Here is a 20,446-nt window from a genome sequence, read left to right as displayed (position 1 = left end):
TTGGAATGTAATGAATTAGCCGATGCGGGGGGGGACTTCTTTGGGCATCACTTGATAACTACGAATCAAAATTTCAGCTATTTTGAAAGCGAATCTTTCGTTTGGCAGCAACATTTGTGAGTTGATGTGACCGTTTTTGCAAATGGAAAAGATCGAGTATCGTGCTGTTATTAGACACCTGTTTTTGAAAGGTAATGTTGTAAGGATCTTAAGTTTTACTAACGTTTATTTTATTTTAAATCTTTACTATCACTTCTTATTTTCTACTTCCGGCCAGAATTAAAAGCTTTAAATTATTTATGCAAATTTGTCTTGCGAACGCCAAGTACTTAAGTTGTGGCTTTATGCCAAGCAAGAGAGAGGAAGGAGTTAGTAGAAGCAGGCCGCTTGCCTTAGCAGTTTTACTCGGTTGCTGGTTGCCTTCAGGGCCAGAGGTTTAATCCTCTTGATAATTTTAAACGTATCGTAGTGTTAACAGTTCTCTGTACTACATACGGCCTTTCTGTTAATATACGGCCAATCTTCAAGTAGGCACTTGTTTATTAATCCAAAGTTAGTTTAGTTAGAGTTTAGTTAATATTTTTATATTCTTACGTTCAGACCACAAGTGGTTGGTCTCTGTATTCTGAAGTCCGGAAATCATTGTAAAGAGAGAAAAAATAAAGGGTTTCGTATACCCTTCTTGTGTGTATTGTCTACTTCCCACATTTATTGAACATAGCTTTAGTAAGCTCCCTGTTCCGAGTCAGGTCATTTAATGTTCCCAAAGCAAGTAAGGAGGAACACAGAACCTGATACTGTGAATTAAATCCTAAGACATGATAAATAAACTGTGAAAATGTTGAGGTCTTTTTTAATATTTCAGCAATTTCTCTTTAATATTAAATTTTTGATTTTGTATATTAATAATAAATCTGATGACACTCTGTGATTTTCCGTAATCCCAATACTTGTAGTTTGTGTGATAATTTCTCTTCTCTACTTGAAATTCTCTGTTCTTACGCCAGTCTCCCTTGAAGTCTCCTTCTATGAATTCCCACCTCCTTCCTCGCTTCCTCACAATGTGCAAACATGAATCAAGAGCTGTGTCAACATCATTTTAACATTAAGTAAGTAGCTCTATGTCGGCAAAGGTTCCAGCAAATGCAGAAATATTTTCTTTCTCAAACATCTTCTCCGCCAGATATATTGGAATTGGTCGGGGAGGGGACAAGTTAGCCTGATTATTCAGAAAACTCGTGAAATGAAGTTATGCTGGAAGTTAGCTGCAGAAGTCTTATTTATTAATCCAAAGTTAGTTTAGTTAGAATTTAGTTAATATTTTTATATTCTTACGTTCAGACCAGAAGTGGTTGGTCTCTGTATTCCGAAGTCCGGAAATCTTTGTAAAGAGATAAAAATAGAGGGTTTCGTATACCCTTCCTGTGCATCTTGTCTACTTCCCACATTTATTGAACATAGCTTTAGTAAGCTCCCTGTTCCGAGTCAGGTCATTGAATGCTCCCCAAGCAAGTAAGGAGGAACACGGAACCTGATAATGTGCTTACTCAGATTAAAAAGGAATTGGACACAGTGTACGAGGACTTTGCACCATCATTTATTATTGTGAAATTTTGGGCAGCTAAGTTTAAACGTGGGCGTACCAGCTTGGATGACGACGGCCAAAAACGATGACGACGGTTCAGGTTAGATGACGACGGTTGAGGACGGCCAAAAACTGCAACCACTGAAGAAAACTTCACTTCGCTAAAATCCGCCAACTGATGCTGACTAGCATCGAATAAAGGTTAGACAGATGGCAGAGGCTATTGGCATGTCCAAAGAACATGTTTGTCACATATTTAGATATGCGCAAGCTGACTGCACGTTGGGTGCCGCGTTTGCTTATTTTGGACCGAAAACATATCCGAATGAACATTTGCACCGTTTCTGTTGGCGCAATAAATCAAAGTTATTTTGACTATTAATCACTGTAAATGAAACTTTTATTCATCATTACAAGTCCAGAAATAAAAACACAGTCAAAAAAGGGAACTGCAAAGGGGGGATCGGCTCCAAAACTGGCAAAAGCTGTTCCTTCTGCTGAGAACGTGATGACAACAGTTTTCTGGGATGGTCTCAATAAATTATCTTGAAAAGAGAAAACCATTATCGAAGCATGCTATGCAACGTTTCCTGACAAGCTGAAGGCAGAAATTACGGGAAAAAATACGGCCACAGTTGCAAAAGAAAAAAAAAATCATAAATTATGATTTGAACTGCTTGACCACCCTCTCTATTTGCCAGACCTGGCAACAAGTGACTTTATTTGTTTCCTAAGCTAAAAGAAGCACTTGGAAGACAAAGATTTCCGCCAAATGAGGAGACATTACAGAGAAAGATTCCACATTCCATTATTCGGACGGATTGAAAGCTTATGAGCATCGCTGGAAGAAATGTATAGACTTAACAAGGAAACTATGTCGCAAATATTATTATATCGGAAACTTTTCAGACAGCCTACATATCATTATGATATTTTTGAAGGTAACTCTCGATATTTGTTACTTTCAGATGATTCAATAGAAGAGAGAACCAACAAATGCTGCAATTTGTTTTTTTTTATTTTTTCACTTCTCATACGATTATTTAGGAAGTCTGTAAAGAAACTGCAACGATAAAAAATAGTAACCGTACTTTAATAAGGTAATTCCTTTTTTATATGATTAAAGGAATTATTTCACTTAAAGAAACCAGTAAGATATAGGTCTGGGTCACCAACTGGCATCTGGACCGAAGTGACTGGTAGACATTTTCTCATTGTGCATTTACTTCTGTGATAAACTGTTATCCCGATAATGAGATTTTATCCCTTGAAAGATATTGTGATCGATCAGATATAAAACTGGATAATGTAATCATTTCTGTAATAGAAAAAGTCGGATTAACTGTAAAATTTTAAGGCCAAATCCTTATTTCTTTCAAACTTATAAAAAAATTTTTCAAATAATTTAGTTTATTCATTTTTCGAAGAAATCCAAATACTTGGTCTTTTAGATTTGCCATCTTAAGATATAATCCGAAATATAATTATAAGAGCCTATTGATATTTTAAACTCGGAAATAATTTCATCAACGAGCCTCCTTTTTTTCCGAGACAGAAAGATAAACGTTTAAGTGGCTGACAAAAATGATTAGATAGAACTGCCTAAATTAATTTTAATCTTTCATCTTTTAATCTTAATTTTGTTTAGAATTTTGTTGTAGAATAAATTTCTTAGGTATTTAATCCGCCAAACACTATTTTTTATTTAACTTTACTATCTCAACACAAACAAATATCTTTAATCAGTTTTTCTAATGCTTTTCAATTTTAATTAAAAAATAAATTTGGGCTTTAGAAATAAACTCTATTTTATTTATTTCCTTATTATTGTTGTTGTTTTAATATCAGAAAATATTCATCTGACAAGCAAAATGCTGAGAAACGTACGAGACAATTGTTACACAGCTTAATGAAAGAATTTTTGAAAGTGTAAATTCTATGCAAATCTTTCAATTCAAATTGTGAAGTGCTTCGTTTTTAAAAAAGATCATTCAAGGCAAGAGGTGATTTATATGTTGACTAATACTGCTAAACTTAAAATAAATTAAATTCGCTTCTTAAAGAACTAACAGCATGAGTTGCATAAAAATGTTTTATTCATCATGTTGCCTAATTTCAGATGCTTATTACAACAGTCTCTAACTTTCAGAAAGGGTCTAATAAATAAGAGACGCAATAAGTATGAATAGGTTTTGTCATGTACATTTGTTTTGATAAAGTATTTCAGCATTAATTAGGAAAAGAAATGCGCATTAAATATATACTCGTTCCCCACCGCAATAAAATCCGGCCGAAGCCGCAAGACAAAAGCGAGCTTCTAAACAGTCGCCGGGAGGGATGTAAATTTACGCTTCTCGCCAGTTTGAGATATTCTTCCTACAAGCTGCGAGTGGTGTTAATACAAAGATTCCCAAGTCCATTTACATTATTACCGGCAGCAGAGCTCTTCGGGGACTGTCCAAGGATTATAATTAATAGCCCGGATCCGGAGTTGGGAGGCTATCCAATTTGTGTAAGCGTGTCCGGGTGTCAGCTTCTGACTGGAAAAGTTGACGTCAATAAGGGTTGCTATGACAGCCACTCTCTTCTTTATAATGAGGTAGGAAAGCCTCGTCCCAGAAACTGTTAAAACTATTTGTTGAATGGGATTCAGGAAAAGTTTCGGTAATACGTAGGCTTGAATAGCACGTACTAGACGATGATTAAAAGTGGGAAAAAATAATACCAAGCAAAATATTATTACTCCAATCGGATTGGACTGCTGCCTATCTAGAATTCTTAAATAGAAATAATATATTAAATTAATTAAGAAAATTCTAATGTCGTTGCATAATACAGAAGCACATTTATTTATTTAAAATATAAAACATACATAATGCGTACTTACAGAATGGGAAAAAATGACGAAGAAATATAGAGCATAAACATATGAGTGACAAATAAGATTTGAATATTTATTGTTCGAATAAATGCATTTTTTTTTTGTAATTTTTGTTTTGTAATTTTATACCATATAATGTTTTCACCATATAATATTTTTATATCATGTAATAGATATTTCTTCGTGGCTCTGTAGCTTTGCTAAAACGTCAGGATTTAATTAATATCTGTGTGTTTATGTTGTGTCAATTGCTTTTCCTAATATTGAACATAATTTTTGATCTTGTATGTCGTTATCGTCAGAAGTTGTCTATAATACAGGGCATGAAACGGAAGCGTAGAGTAAATTTTACGGAGAAGAATTTCTGTAGCAGAAAAACTAATTTCTGGAATTTCTAATTTAAAACGAAAATTGAATTTCAAGGCAAAACACGCAGATCTACAAAAGTTTTCGGTAGAAACTTATGCAGATTTTATAGCTTTTTCTCACAATGGGTACTTGATGTATTTAGTCATCGTTAATTCACAAATAGTTATTTGTTATTAAAAAAAGTAATTCCTAGAATGACGAAAATTTATTTGTTGTTTTTGTTGTTGTGATTAGTCTCTCTTGTCTGTTATCAAAGCAACCCCACGAAATTCATTATGGCAAAGGAGGTAAGACTGCGCCTGTCGCTGGCAAGATTCTTGGGCACCATACAGGTGACAGTATGATTTTGCTCAGTTCCCCCCCCCCAAATTCTCAAGGAAAGCACCTTTGAAGAACGGGTCCGAAGGTGTCTCACTCCTCTTCTCCAACAGCCAGCCTCTCGATGGGATTTTCGGCTCGCTGGATATTTAGAGCATTTAGAGCACTCCCATGCCGCACAGACACTATACATTTACAAACATCCATGTTATCCAGAATTCGATCCCATGCCCTGTGGTACCTCAGTTAGCGCCACTAACCATTATGCCGGTTGGGTGACGGATTTAATTGCATGCAGTATATCGCTACAGACATTTTTATATTCATTAAAATGTTTTTAAATTATCCTCATAGCATTTATATCAGGTGAATTAAAATGAATGACATATTTTAAATATACAGAAATTGGACTATAATAATAAAAAAGATAAATAAAAAAATAATCTATTTTAATTTTTATTTTAAAAGCATTTTTAGAATTTAAAAGATTATTTCAAAGCCTTTTTAACAAAATTTGAAAAATTTGAACTTGCTTTAACATCATTATTATTTATCGTAATTGTAAATCCTATAGAGATTTTGCTCATTTTCGTTTAAGGCGTAATTCTCCTTCCTTTCTGATAGAAAATTTCGTTATATGTTTTGACAGTTTTATGTTATTTGGAACACACAAAGAATAGAATGACTAAAGTTACATAGTTTACAGTATTTAGGTATGCAGTGAGATAACGGCTATTAATGTCATATTACTCATTTCGATTTTTGAGAATGAAATGGGTTGTGTGCAAAGGTGTTTCTTAGAATTCTCTGTATATATGTTGAGTTCGAGGTATAGCTTACCTTAAGAAATTCGTCTTCAAAGGCAATCTGTCTTAAAGACACCTCACTTTCGACAGCTTTTACTCAAGACCTTTTACTCTTGGTTTATGTAATCGAAAGGATGACATCGTCATTTAATGCATAGCTTTAGATTCATTATCACTGATAAAATGTATATGTTTTTCTCTCATTTTCATCCTTTTTCTGTATACTTAAATTTGTAATTTTTTCTGCGAATTATTTAATTAATTTTGTTTAGTGAGAAGGGATTAATTTTGTTAATTAATTTTGTTTAGTGTTTAATTAATTTTGTTTAGTACTTTCTCAAGGGGGTAATCCCCCCACTGAGAAAAATAATAGTTTAAAACCTCATATAGATACATAAAATAATATTTTAAAAGCTCATATAGATGAGATACATTTCTGAATTTCTCCTTACATTTCGCACCAAATTTTACAAAGTTTTAGATTTAGGAATAACTGGAGACGAAGAATCGGATTATGGAAAACGTTGGCATGTCATTTCAGAAAAAGTCCTATTTTTCGCCAAAATACCTATCTTAGAACAATGCTGTATATAAATCTAATACGTGTCCTAAGTCGAGCTTTTGAGACATGAAAATCGCAAGTTGAATTTCGTCAATCGGCCCAGTAGAACGGAAAAGGACTGTCCCCCCTTTTTTTTCGCAATGTACATCATACACAGCTCAGTGTTCACAAGCTGAATGTGAAGTCTTAAAACTGTGCAAATTCGTCTTTCGTTTGGTTCTCGACTGTTGAATATGGTGCTTGCATACATACGTGCTTGCAAACGTGATTTTACCGAGCCTACTGTAAATATGAACCATTTTCCCTAAAGATCCTACGTGTAGGAAATATCCCTTGTATTTTTCCATATTTAATAAATCCAATCTACTTATAACTGGAAAATATAATGTAATTCTAAAGATTACTTTTGCCGAACAATCATAATATTGCTTAAGTGTAAATAAAGCAATCAATCAAATAAAAAGCAACCAAAAATAGAGAGCAAAAAATAATAATAAAGTTATTTTAGTAAAAAGAGAAAGTTTTACTCCTCCCCTTTACTTTACTGCTGACAACATGAGTGAATGAAAAAATCGGCATAATCAAAGCTAAGCAGATTTAGGAACGAAATCCTTCCTAGCAAGCAAGAAAGTCTATGATCCCCTGTCTTGTTAGTTATTACCGATGCGAGAAATTTTATTTGCTTTCCTCACAAAGAAAAAAGTGCTGTTAGCGAAGCGAGCAAATCCTGCCCCTTTTCATGTGAAGGCCTTTTTTCCTGCATTATGTGATAATAGCAAGCAGAAAAAATATAACTTCTTTTTATTGGTGTAACATAAAATACATTAGCGGTGCGCAAGGCAGGAAATATATTTTATTACATTTTTATATTTGTACAGAAATATGCAATCTATGTTTTTAAAATTAAGAATTAAAAAAGAAGAAAGAAGGAAAATCCGAAAGAATTCAGATATTTACATCCCGCCAGAGGATTTGTTGAATTTTCTTATGCTCTCGCTGATCGTCACAGGTTGCAGGTCTGCTCTTGGACTTGTTTCCTGCTAACTGAACTTTTTTTCTGTCTTTTGAGCTTTGCTATTAAGCATCGATTTCTTCGCATTTACGCCGCACAGAAATTCAAAAACAAAATGACAAAATATTTAAAAACAAAATATCTTTAAAATTCTCGACAGAGTGTTACAGGTTGCCATACATTTTTTATATATATTCGCTATGCTATTTCTTTCAAAATTAGCCTAAAAGAAATGTCATACAAAAAAAAAAAAAAAAAAAAAAAAAAAAAAAAAGTACTAACGATTTTAATGAGTCCAGTTAATGCTATTTCATAGAAATACATAATATTTCTAATTAGATATCTCATAATTTTGTTGCTGTTGCTAATGCTCACTTGTCTCACCTATAGTCAGGCCAAGTATACGAAATTCGTCATGGCAAGGAGGGGATGTTTACGCCTGTCGTTGGCAACAGTCTTGCGCACCTTACAAGGTGAGAGTGCCATTTAGCTCAGGTCTGCCCCCCCCCCAATTTTGATGAAGAGCAAACGGGGGACGGGTCCAAGGGTCTCCCACCCCTCTTCCCCTACCACCAACCTTTCGAGAGAACATTCAGCTCTCAGCATATTCAGAGTGCCTCCATGCCACACGGACACTATACATTTACACATCCATGCTTTCTCCGAGATTTGAACCTGGGCCCTTCGGCAGTCAGCGGTGCTAAGAACTATACCGGTTCGGCGTCCATAATTTTGTAATTTTGTTGTATGTTTAAGGATCATAAACTGTTAAATTATACTGAAAGACTATGTAGCGAATCCTCGCTAGGTCTTGAAAGAACTGATGACTTCAGAAGAAGGTTATAATAACCTTTTTTTATTAAACTGAACAAACTCGTTTCTCACATTTAACCACCACTTATGGCTAAGTAGCTGAAACAGAAAGTAAGATGCACAGTCACAATAAAGTGAAGATGGGCTACATGATTGGCTGCTTCTTTTAATTAAACCGCTAAATTGCTTGCACAAAGCAAGCTGAGCTAGAATATCAATATATTTAAAGAAAGTGACTAGCACCAACTATTCACTCACAGAGCTATTTCAAACACGCGGCACAAATTCGAAACTAACTCTCCCACCGCTAACTCTTAAAACTACTGTTTCCAACTCACTTAGATTTGCATATACGTCATTAAATTTACATTCTGGCAGGAAATTGAAATCAGATGGGAAATGAAAGTTTCTCAAACTAAAAATATTTGGTTAGAATAAAATAAGGTCTTTACAAGTAATAGTACGATATTGTTGAACTGGTTGGAATGTTTTAACTGACTGGGAGGGAAATCTGAAAAGCACCTGGCATAGTCACCTATGTAAAATCCTTTCTACTTCTTATCTTAGAGGATTAAACTTTTTATTACTCTGTAAGGTTCCATTATGTTAATCCAACCAGTTATTATAATTTAGAACTTACTGTGACTTCTTTCCGTTTCCCTACCAGAATGTAAATTTAGGCTAAGAATATTTAAAACAATGTTTTTGGATTGTAAGGCAGAGCGTGTTTCTGCTTCTCGAGTCCCCGTGACGAGGTTTCGGCTAGCTCAGATAAGACTGCATTATTCATCTTTGCACTTGCCGATATTTAAATTGTTACGCCGGTGAAACATTTGAGCCAACTTCGCGTTAAATCATTTTGTAACCCTTGGTTCATAGACTTAGTTTTAAATCTCGAAACCCACTGTTACGTTAAGAACACAATATATTCCATACTACTTTTGCTCTTCAATCGACAGTATGGAATGTATTTTTTCCTCAAATGCATTACCTGTATTTTTTTATTTATGAATACAATATTAACTAACTAACGAATGTCTCTGCATATTGTTATTTGTCTGTAATGTGTAATTTTATTCCTTATTTAAGCCTATCATGTCAATAGTTATGTCTGATATGATCAGGTTAAGTCTTATATAATCAATGATATTAGTATTATGTTGAATAATCAAGAGTAATGTTTAACAAAACGTGTAACATAGATTATATAGCGTATTAGTGTAGCAATGAGTTTTGCATATGTGTGATAAGCACAGCGTAACGTTTAATGTAATATGTATTGTTAAAAAATGCCAAGCGGCCGTAAGATAGCTTCCATGCAAAGCGGGTTTGGAGTTGCCAGAAAATGGTAAAGAACGCACGGTTGTCAGATTTGGCGCGGAATTGACCATTTGTCGAAAAAAAATTGGCGATATGCCATACACGAAGCGAGAACATTCTAAAACGAATTCTTACTAGTTTGCCCCAGAATGTTTTCGAAGGCAGAACAAAAGTCTGCCTGTACACAAAGTAGCAGAGTATCGTCGAGTGTATCTTGAGTTTGTCGTGGTGAGCATCTTGAGCACGTTCAGTTCAGTAGTAGTGGCTTATTCTCCGATAGCGATCGACGAGTCGGGAGCTGTACTTTAGTGCTTTGTCGTGAATCTGTCTTCACCGTTATAGCCTGAAGGCTGTGTTGCTGACTGTTTCAGCGTGTTTATCGTAGTTTTTCGACGGTTGCAAACGTGTCTTTGGAGCTCTTCTGCGTAATACTGACGAATAAATTCTGCTTTGATTCTTCAGCATGTCTTGTTATCAATCACTCCTAAGCCACGAACGCGTAGAATACAACAGTGTTTTAGAAAAGAGTATAATGTATCAAGTACAATAACGAGATTTATGTATAGCAACGTGTCAATGTGCATTATAATCTGAGGAATATTTAGTTTTATTGTTATTTCCAGGTTCGTTTTTTAACATTTAGTGTAATGTATGCATGAACGAGTTTTTGATATAACACTATGTAGTCCCAAGCTGTGTCCTTTTTGTCTTTAGTATATGAAGTTTTCAGTGTGTAGACAATTTTGTGTATTTTATTTAACCTATGCAGCTGAATATTTAATAATTTGCCCTTTTATGGCAAAGTAATGTCTTGATTTTGGGGTGTTGCGTTACATAATTGCTGATCCGGACGACACCCGATTAGTCTATGCAAGCCAGCCTGGTGTCCGGACCTCTCACCTGCCACATGTTACTTTAAATTACATCACCACAGCTGGTTGGCTGATTTTGTCAAGCACGTCTCATGGGGCAATAAAGTATATGCAGCACTGTACTGAATGCGTTAAGCTCCTGCACTGTGTCGCAATTCGAATACCTTTTAAAAGCATATTCCAACTAAATAAATATATCTGTAATGTATCAGGCTGTCGAACCTCCACGTAAGATAGCTTCTTCCTACATCGTTCTCTAGATATAAATTTCTTCTGACATATATATTTTTACCTAGATATTAGAACTGAACACTATTTGCTTGCGCATGTTTCATTTTATGCATATAGACATATTTTCAAACAGTTATGTCATCCGCTAAAATATTTAGATACTTAATACACGTAAGAGAAGATTGTGTTTGTACAAAGTAAAGGACGTAGTGCGAAGAATTTCCTAATTAAAATAGAGTAAAATTTTAATGCGTTCTTAATATTTATGTTGTGTACTTAAGAAATTAAGCATGTTTTTCATTTCCTAAAACTAGTTAAAGAAGAATAATCAATATTTCGTTTCTTTAGAGCTAATTTAGAAGATTAATTAGTTGGAACTAATTTTTACTTTCTATTCATGTGCCATCTGTTTTAAGAACGTTAATTTTCTCATCTGATCATGCTGTTTCACGGAACATTTTAGGAAGTCTTCCAGTAAACAAAACGGAAATGTAACTAAATCTCTCATAAATTAGATGAAGTAAATTAATTAAGGTAGTTAACTTAGCTTTTGTATGATATAAATCAGGTATTATGTGATTTTATCCACTGTCGATAAGCGTATTTAAATTTTAAAATTAGTAAAAACGTTCAGCTCCTTTCAAGTTAAATATCAAACAATAAATGTGCCAAACCTGAAAAGTACTTTCTCTCTCCTTAGCAAGTGCTTTTTGCCCTCCAGCGTTTATTTTTTAACAATGAATGCACCAAATAGCGTGTTGTAAATATAATTTTAGAATCCTGTCTTAATTTACCGCTAACTCAAAAAAAATTTAATAAACCAGAATTAATCTCAAAACCACTTCAAATATAAGTGTAGGAACCGAAGGACCGCATTAAAAGCTATATTTCGCTATTTGTCGATAATTAATTTGTTTTAAATTTTGACCCTGCCAAAAAATGAATATTTTCGTCATCTAAAACACTTCTGTAATTAGAAATATATATGACTGAGACCAGCGATCGCGAACACAAATGCCGGGTAAGAGGTTCCGTATATATAGAGATATATGTATAGTTTAATACGATTAATTAAAAAATGTTATTACTTATATATAATGTCATACCTATGTTTACTTATATATAATGTTATACTTATGCCTACTTATGTATAATGTTATACCTATTTTTACTTATATATAATGTTACTTATATATATATACCAAACCAAAAAAGGGAGGTGCGTAACTAGAGGTTATACTAGTCCCATATACAAAATTTCAACGTTCTACAGCTAACCATTTTCAAGTCAAGCGAGATACGTGGATGCTTACGTGCTGACGAAATGAAAAAAAATTTCCTTTGAAATTATTTTAAATCCATTTCACAATCCGTTTTGGAAAATGGATATAATTTTATTCTCTCTGTTGCTACAGATGTCACGCAAAATAAATCTTTTAAGTATATATTCGTGAACTGTAAAAATGGATATTTCCATTGAAATATGATACTTGAAACTTTTCGCCATTTCAATACTTACTTTGCTTCATACAATGAAGTAAAAACATCCAACGTATTTTGGTTGCCAAAAGAGCAACAGCATTTTCTTTAGAAAGGGAAGTTAATTATGCTATTCCAAGTAAAATCTATGAGTATTTTACATCGAAGTAATGCAAATTAAGGCTAAAAATTACTGTATCTTAATTTGGTAAATGCAATATGCTCCAAAATACACAGTAATGAGATGAAAAGTTGAACAAAATAACATTATTATCATCTTTGAGTTTATTCCTCCAGAAAGAAATTAATATACACACTACATACATACATTCACATACCATTAGCGTGTTGATTTACCACGGTTGTGTAATGTAAGTATTCATAGTGTGCACCGCCTCGCTGTAGACAGTGTTATATCGTTCACGCAGATCCTCAAACATATCCTGGAACAAACGTTGGACTGCTGCAAAAGGACACGAATTGCTAACATAATGCAGGCACAGTTCTTGGTGGATCTTCGCAGTTGAACACTCTCCTTCAACATTTCCCACAAGTAGGCATCAGGTTATATAACATCGGGGGACTGGAACGGGTATGGGAAGTTAGTATCATGTGAAAAAATTCGTCTTGGAAAGATTGGCTTGAGATTCTTGAGCGGTATGGCTAGTGACCCGTCCTGTTGACGCTGTTGGCTTAATGGCAAACCGCACATTGAGTTGATCAATGTTAACGAATTTCGCTTACTGCGCATGCTCAATGGTGTACCGCTGGCGTGGGATAAAATACTGGCGACTAAGCATAAGCAACCCTACACAAGCCTGTTCGTCATGTAAGTTTTATCGACTGTTTACGATTGCAACAGTCTATTCCATTTACTTCCAATAATTTATTTTACCATTAATTCAGTAATTTAAACCTTATCTTGTTAAAGTATATATGAATGGAACTTATGGTAAATACTCAATTGTTTTTATTCCTCAGAAGTATAATCAGCTAATATATTTTATAATGTTTCCTGTTTTGTAATCCTTTTTGAAAGAAAATTTGGGTAGTTTACAATCGACATTTACACTCCAAGTAATGAAGCAGCTTACAAACTGACACCTTTTAAAACCTCGAAGTGTTTACGCCCAAGATAACACATTATCAACCATATACCGTATTTATCTTCTTTTAAAATTGCGCTAAAGTCGTACCTGCACCAAATTCTCTTTTGGGCATGCGCAGTAAGCGAAATTTGTTTAACATTGATCATCTCAATGTGCGGCAGCCATTAGGCGTCCTGTTGATACAACTGTCTAGTCATTTGAATGTTCCTGAAGAAATGGCTCGATGACTAAGCCTCGGTAACGTTCTTGGTTGGCGGTAAGAGCACTGCCTGGAATTGTTGCCTGGACTTTGGAATTGTTATGCCACATTTTTTAAACTCGATTTACCTTCCCGACCGCTTCCGCATGAGGGGAAATAATGCTCAACTATGAATACTTTTCCCTCCATCGAGAGACGCATTTTCAACAATAACGCACATTACAACTTCCTTTTCACTACTGCGAATACGTGCAGCAGATCCTATGCCCCGTCGGCAAACGCACTCACGAGTTAGAGATGCTCGAGTTTCAGTACTGTATATTTTGGCACATACTGTATATCTTAAACCTCTGCAACCTCTTGAAAGATTCCTTATGAACAGGAGACAACTTACCTGCTCTTACGTGTACATCTCGACTTCCGATTGTTCCCACAATGTTAGAAGCTACGCATCTGTAAACAGAAGCATGGATGTCTTGTCGATAATCTTCCGGCCCGAAAGGTAGAAACACAAGAGATCCATTCGGTCTTAAATGCCTGAGACCAGGGATATCTCCCACAGACGAGCCGACTCTTCTCACCCAGCTAACATGAGGACTCGGTCGACCATGAGCAGAACAAGGAACCTCAGCGCCATTTGTATTGTAAAATTCCACGAGATAGGGCGGTTCCACTGTGAAAGTTGGAGCAGCCAGATCGAAAGCAGAAGCGAGACCTGTGGAAAGAAAGAAGAACGTTTAGATAATGATAATATAATAATAACTAAATATCAGTCATTTCGAAACAAAAAGAAAACGTTCCGTTGTTCATATTCTAAAAACTTAAACTCTTCATTGTTCTTTGTAAAAACATCAGCTGTCATTTCAAGAAAACTGTTAAGGTATTTATGTTAACTAACCAGTTATATTTATCGTTTCTCCGTTGCTGTGTTCCTCCCAAAATGCAAGTTTAACCCGTGTGCATTTAAACAACAGTTTCGAAGGGTTTTAGTCAGAGCGTGCTCCACCTGCTGAATGCCACGCTACTAGCTGATATTCTGCGATAACATTCCTGTCTACGACGTTGCAGATTGTGCCGTCAGGCTGGTGTGGGTTAGAGCCAGCTTGCACCTTAATTATTCCTGCTAATTAGTAGCCTTAATTAACCCTACTTAATTAACCTTGAGCCTCTACTATACCTGCTTAATTAGTAGGTTTTGGCTAATTAAAATTATATTTAGCTTTAACTTAAGAGTTCTACTTTTTTGATTTTACGCCATAAATGTTGGTTTGTTTTGTAAGCACCAGGAGTACGTTCTCTTCAACCTATTTGATTTTTTAATAAAGTTGTTTTACATGCTTAATACTTTTCATTTTTTCTACCTATAACATAGCGATAAATCTCTTGAAGTACTTTTTACCTCCTTTCCGCATGCCTTCGTGTTGTAACGGTAGTACACATGGCGCGTATTCGAGAGATCCAGGTTCGAGTCCCCAAGGGCATTACACAATTTTCATATCTCCTGCTTCAAAATAATAAAAACAGTGGTACCCGAACTAAAAAAAAGGTGGTGGAAAATAATTCGTCACCGCCAGGATTTGGCTATTGGGGCCCCTTATCCCCAATCGTCCTTTAAAAGGGGGAGTATTTAAGGTTTGAACGCCTAGCAAGCACCAGACCACAGAAGTACATAAGGTATTTTCTGCCTCCTTTCTCCATGCATTCGTGTTGTAACAGTATCACACTCGGGGCGTATTCGAGATGTCCAGGTTGGAATCCCGGCGAGGATATTACACATTTTTTAGGTCTCCTGCTTCAAAATAACCTAATGACTCTACACAGTTAGCTCTACATGGAGTCTTAGTGTATGTTACCAAAATAAGTGAGATTTTAGAAAATCTTTAAATTTCTAACTTGCTAAATTAATTTTTCTAAGCATTTGTATTCACATTTGCTTAATTGTTATCACTTCAGTATGTTTACAAACCCATTTCGAAGAAGGTATTGATAAAACTTAAAATACACAAAAATAAGGCACATTTGCGGATAATTTATCACTACCAAATTACATTTTTATCCTACTTTATTAAAAAATAGCAAAAATGTTCTTAAAACTGGATGCGTTTTTGACAACCATAAGCCGTAGAGATTAGAATTTTCATTTTAGTCATTAAATTTTGATAATAGTCTGCCATTATTCATTATAGCTGGCACTCCAAGGTTTCACAATCATGTTCAAGAAACTTTGCTTTCACAATTTAAAACTTTAAAGCAAAAATAAATTATCTGTAACTGTAAAAAAAAATCTTAAAGATTTCAGATTTTAAATTACGTCCAAAGGGGCGTTTTTTTAACGTTTTGTGTGTCACCTTTATTTATTAAATATTATGTTCTTTGCACTTCAACCATAAAATTCAGTTCAATAGCAATATCGCAAAATAATTTTAAAATGACCCTATCTTTAGAATTTCCGATACACAGTTCCGCGCGCTGGAGATAAAAAGGTTGCCCCCGCCCGTAGAGTGTTGCCATTGCTCGCTTTCAAATCCTTGAGTTTGTTAATCAAAAATTCGTTAAAAATGTACAAAATATGAAATCGGTAATAAAACAAATACCAAATTTCAAATTTGGTCTTCCACATGCTCATATTCGTAGGAGGACTACGTCATTCAAAATTCGATGTCTCTACGTACCGTTTTTTCTATCGCAATGCGAGTATATCTGCATATATTTATGCAGATTTTTCATTATTTAATTTCTTCAAATATAATGCAGGACTCTAACATTTGGTGGCAACAGTTTGAAAAGTGAAACGGACATTTATAGTGATTCAACGCAAAATCGGAAAACGAAAACAGTAGTCCTTCAGGGACAAAGCAATTTTGGGCTACTTATCGCTATTATTCCCAAATGAATATTACAGCGTTTATCTTATTTTAAAACTGAAAAATTGCATGAGAAACAAATAAGTTGCGGTACATTCAGAATTTAATACGGCTCATTTTATTTCGGGAAATACCATATACTTTTCCCTTTTTACTTTCATGTACGGAGTAAATGAAATATTGTAATCGCGAAAAGGTTTGGGTATCATATTTCAATGGAAATATCCATTTTGACTGCTCTCGAATGTATTTGAACCACTTTTTTAGTGACATCTGTATGTACGGAGAGAATAAAGCACTCCAAAACGAATAAAGATTTTTTTTTTTTCCGTGGATTTTAAAGTGGATTTAAAATTGATTCAGAAGGTAATTTTCCCTGTTGTCTCTATATACAAACATGCGTATGTATGTATGTCCAATAACTCAAAACGATTAGCCCTAAGGTGTTTCAATTTTGTATGTCGGACTGCTATAACATCTAACTGCGTACCTCTCTTTTTCTTGCAATCTGTCAATGCTAAACGTATTACACACATACACACACACACATATATATATATGAGCTCTGTATTTTATTCTTATATTTTGGCAAATTGTGCATTTTTTATTTAAACTGGATTGAATTATATTTTCTTATGTTTTCGTTAAAGCTTTTGCGTAAATGGCGCTCTAGGCTTAACGTGGCGGCTAATTGTTTACATTAGAAAATCTTTGTAGTGTATTGAATTAAGTCGTTTGGTGCACTAAATTTAGTGTCGTTGTGTCCAGCGAGGCCAAAAGTCAGCTTCAAATGTTTGGACACAGAAAATTACATCTCCTCGCATGTTCGCTGAATTGCTTGTTTTGTGTAGAAATTCTAATTTTAATTGAAAAAATCGTTCCTCATTAGCTACTCTTATCTGTATTTAGCGTTAAGTTTTTCTGTACTTTACAATTTCTTATTGAAGATGTTTTGAGTTTTTATGTATTTTGGCCCTGCCGCGAAGTGAGAAATGAAATGAATGAATGAGAAATGAATGAAATGAATGAGAAATGTATCTCTAATGAAATTCGAGGAAAAAAAGTTTAAATGAAATGCAGCAAAAAATGTATCTAATTTAATAGGCCGTACAAGGGAGTCACGTGGCGACCACATCTGAATATTTTCTACTAATTTATGGTTCAAAAATCGAGAAGGAAAAGATATGAAAATAATTTAATTTCTGAAGGAGGCGGTTATAGTAAGAACATAGCAAACGAAAAACCTATTTTCCAGTAAAATTACATAGCAATATTAACAATACACCTTAAACCACTTATGATCTTTGAATATATGAATGTTGCAAGAATTGGGATACTTTATTTATTTTAAAAGTAATTACTTCCAACTTTTTACAGATGACTGCATAATATAGCTGCTTTAGAAGCTATTTTGTAATAATAACAGTAAGTTTGTGTTATCAAAAATATTTTTGTAATTTAATTCGCTTTATGACAAAAATTTTCGTCATGTTTTCGCATTGCGCGCAAGATATTTTAAAAATGGCTAATGGTACATACTTAAAATTTGATGGAATTCTTTATATGGGCACTATTTTCTAACTGAACCAAATTTGATGAATATTTTAGTATTAAAAAAATTTATGCACGAAAACATTACAGATTTACATACAGATTTAAAATACATTTTATAAACTCAATTCCAAATAAAATAAAAAATTAACATGAAATTCTTAGAATTTTAAGTTCACAGTAGTTTCCAAATTTTATAAAAGCTATATATTAAATATGGAATTAAATTATGCAACAGAATGTTTTAAACCGTGTGCGCAAGGTGGAAACTTGACGAAAGGTTTTGTCACAAAGCGGATTAAATTATAAAAAATATTTGTGGCAACACAAACTTTCTGATGACTATTTCAGAAAGCAGCTATATTATGTAATTAGCTGTAAAAAGTTGGAAGTAATTGCTTTTAAAATAAGTAAGTTATCTCAATTCTTGCAACAGTCACCTATTCGAAGATCTTATGGGTTTTAAGGTGTATGATTCCCCTTAAACTAATAAAGCGTCTTCATTTCTAGTTGTACCTTGAATCTCGATCGTTCTTACTGTTCTCTCTTACTCATTAGTCCTCAAATCGTCCACAAATTAGAGAAGGTGAATATCCGGCTGACTCAGCGAAATAGTAGATTGTCATTTCGTGTTTGCTTCATCGTGATTGGTCGATTCTCATATTAGTTCGGTATAAAGTCACACAGTTAGAAGAAATAAGTTCGGCGAGATATTCTCAGGTAGTTTGGGCGAGGGTTTTTGTTTATTATTAAGACGAAAACAATCGCTACTTGGATGAATCCAATTTGAAATTTAGGAGAGCTCGGTTCTCTGAAAACACTGCTAAGAAGCTAAGCTCTTAAGTTTATTTCAAATTAATAAATCTGATACAAAAGGAAATGAATTATGTTAATTAAAATTGTTAAAGGAATTATGTCAGCTAAAATATATAATCAGTTAATTAAATAATTTAATCAGTTAGATTAGGTACCCGGTCTTATGTAAAATCTGTCGCTTCGAGGTTGATATCGCAAAGGCTTCATGATACATGAAGATGTGATGTGAACTGATGTGAACACCTCGTGAATTCCTTCTGTGGAATATTAAATTATACGCATTTTCTTACATTACAATTAAACTTAATTCCTCGAATTTCATTAGAGATATATTTCTCAACTAATTTCTTTCTCACTTCGCGGCAAGGCAAATATACATAGAAACTCAAAACATTTTCAATAAAAATTGAAAGATATAGAAAAAGATTGAACGCCAAATACAGTTTAAATAATTTAAAAAAATTACAATTAGAATTTCAGTTTATGAGCAAAAACAAGCTATTCGGCCAGCATGCTAGAAGGCAGATTTTTCGATGCACAAAACAAAACGTTTCCTTTTGGTCCCACACGGCAAAAGAACACTGAAGGTGCAGAAACTGACTTAAGTCACTATTCTTCTACGTTTAAAATGTAAACAAATATGGCTATGGTAAAAATATTAGGCTTAGTCGCACTTAAAAAAACATTTAAATTGTTGATAATTTTACAGCTATTGCATGCAGATTAACTAAAGGCATGAAAACCATAACCGGAAGATAAGAACAACATAATTCAATCATTTTTAAAGCAAAAAGGCACAATTTATCAGCATATAAGAATAAAATTAATTCAGCTCACTGAGCCGAGTAATAGAGTGGGTATATATATACACTTTTGGTGAGGCATATTGCTACTGAAAAGAGAGGTGCAGAACTACATGCTAAATCAGTCCCATATACAAAATTCCAACGTTCTGAGTTTAGTCCTTTTTGAATTATGCGAGATACATACGTACGTACGCACAGATGCCACGAAAAACATTTTTTTGAATCCATTTTAAATCAGTTTCATAATTCATTTGGGAAAACAGAGTCCTTTATTCTGTTCTTACGTACAGATATCACGCAAAAACATCGTTAAATTGCATTCGATAGCGGCCAAATGGATATTTTCTTTGAATTACGGTACCCGGAATTTTTCGTGATTACAATACTTTCTTTACTTCGTACAAGGAAGTAAAAAATTCATGTGGAAGACAACAATACTTAACTGTGTAAAACTGCTCGGAATATAAGAGATTTGCAATGACACAATGTATTGTAAAAATTAGGGCTAGTTAAGCATAGAAGTTTGCAATTCTTATGTGAACTATACTGTTTGCGTGAAACTGCCGAAATGTGCATCATGGCTTACCATCAGCAAGGCATAGTTAGTTAATCAAAGAAGTTGCAGACATTACTGCTTCCAAGTTACCATTCTCAGCCATTCTATTATAAATACCATGCGAACAATGGCTAAATCAATCGCTCCGCTTTCGTAGTTTATCTGAATTAAGATCTGCTAACGGTAAATCTTAAATGCGTCATTTTTGATGGCAATATTGCTGAAACCTATTGATAATAAATTTAAATGAAATGCACGAAAAAATGCAGAATCAGAAAATCTGCAGAACTGCAGAAT

General features: G+C 34.2%; 1 protein-coding gene across 6 annotated transcripts in view; it reads right to left on the bottom strand.

The window, feature by feature from the left end:
- Positions 1–20,446, bottom strand: part of LOC118184793 (cell adhesion molecule Dscam1-like) — a 1,226,874-nt gene that overhangs the window by 1,055,137 nt on the left and 151,291 nt on the right. For all 6 annotated transcript variants that reach the window (XM_085823248.1, XM_085823249.1, XM_085823251.1 and 3 more), the window contains exon 2: positions 13,951–14,271. In XM_085823248.1, the coding sequence (XP_085679374.1) occupies positions 13,951–14,271 (321 nt within the window). The remainder of the gene's footprint in view (positions 1–13,950; positions 14,272–20,446) is intronic.

Source organism: Stegodyphus dumicola, chromosome 9 (genome assembly GCF_044657685.1).
Source record: "Stegodyphus dumicola isolate Sdum_Otavi_A_Nest chromosome 9, ASM4465768v1".
NCBI classification, from domain to species: domain Eukaryota; kingdom Metazoa; phylum Arthropoda; class Arachnida; order Araneae; family Eresidae; genus Stegodyphus; species Stegodyphus dumicola.
This window is presented reverse-complemented; position numbering and strand designations above follow the sequence as displayed.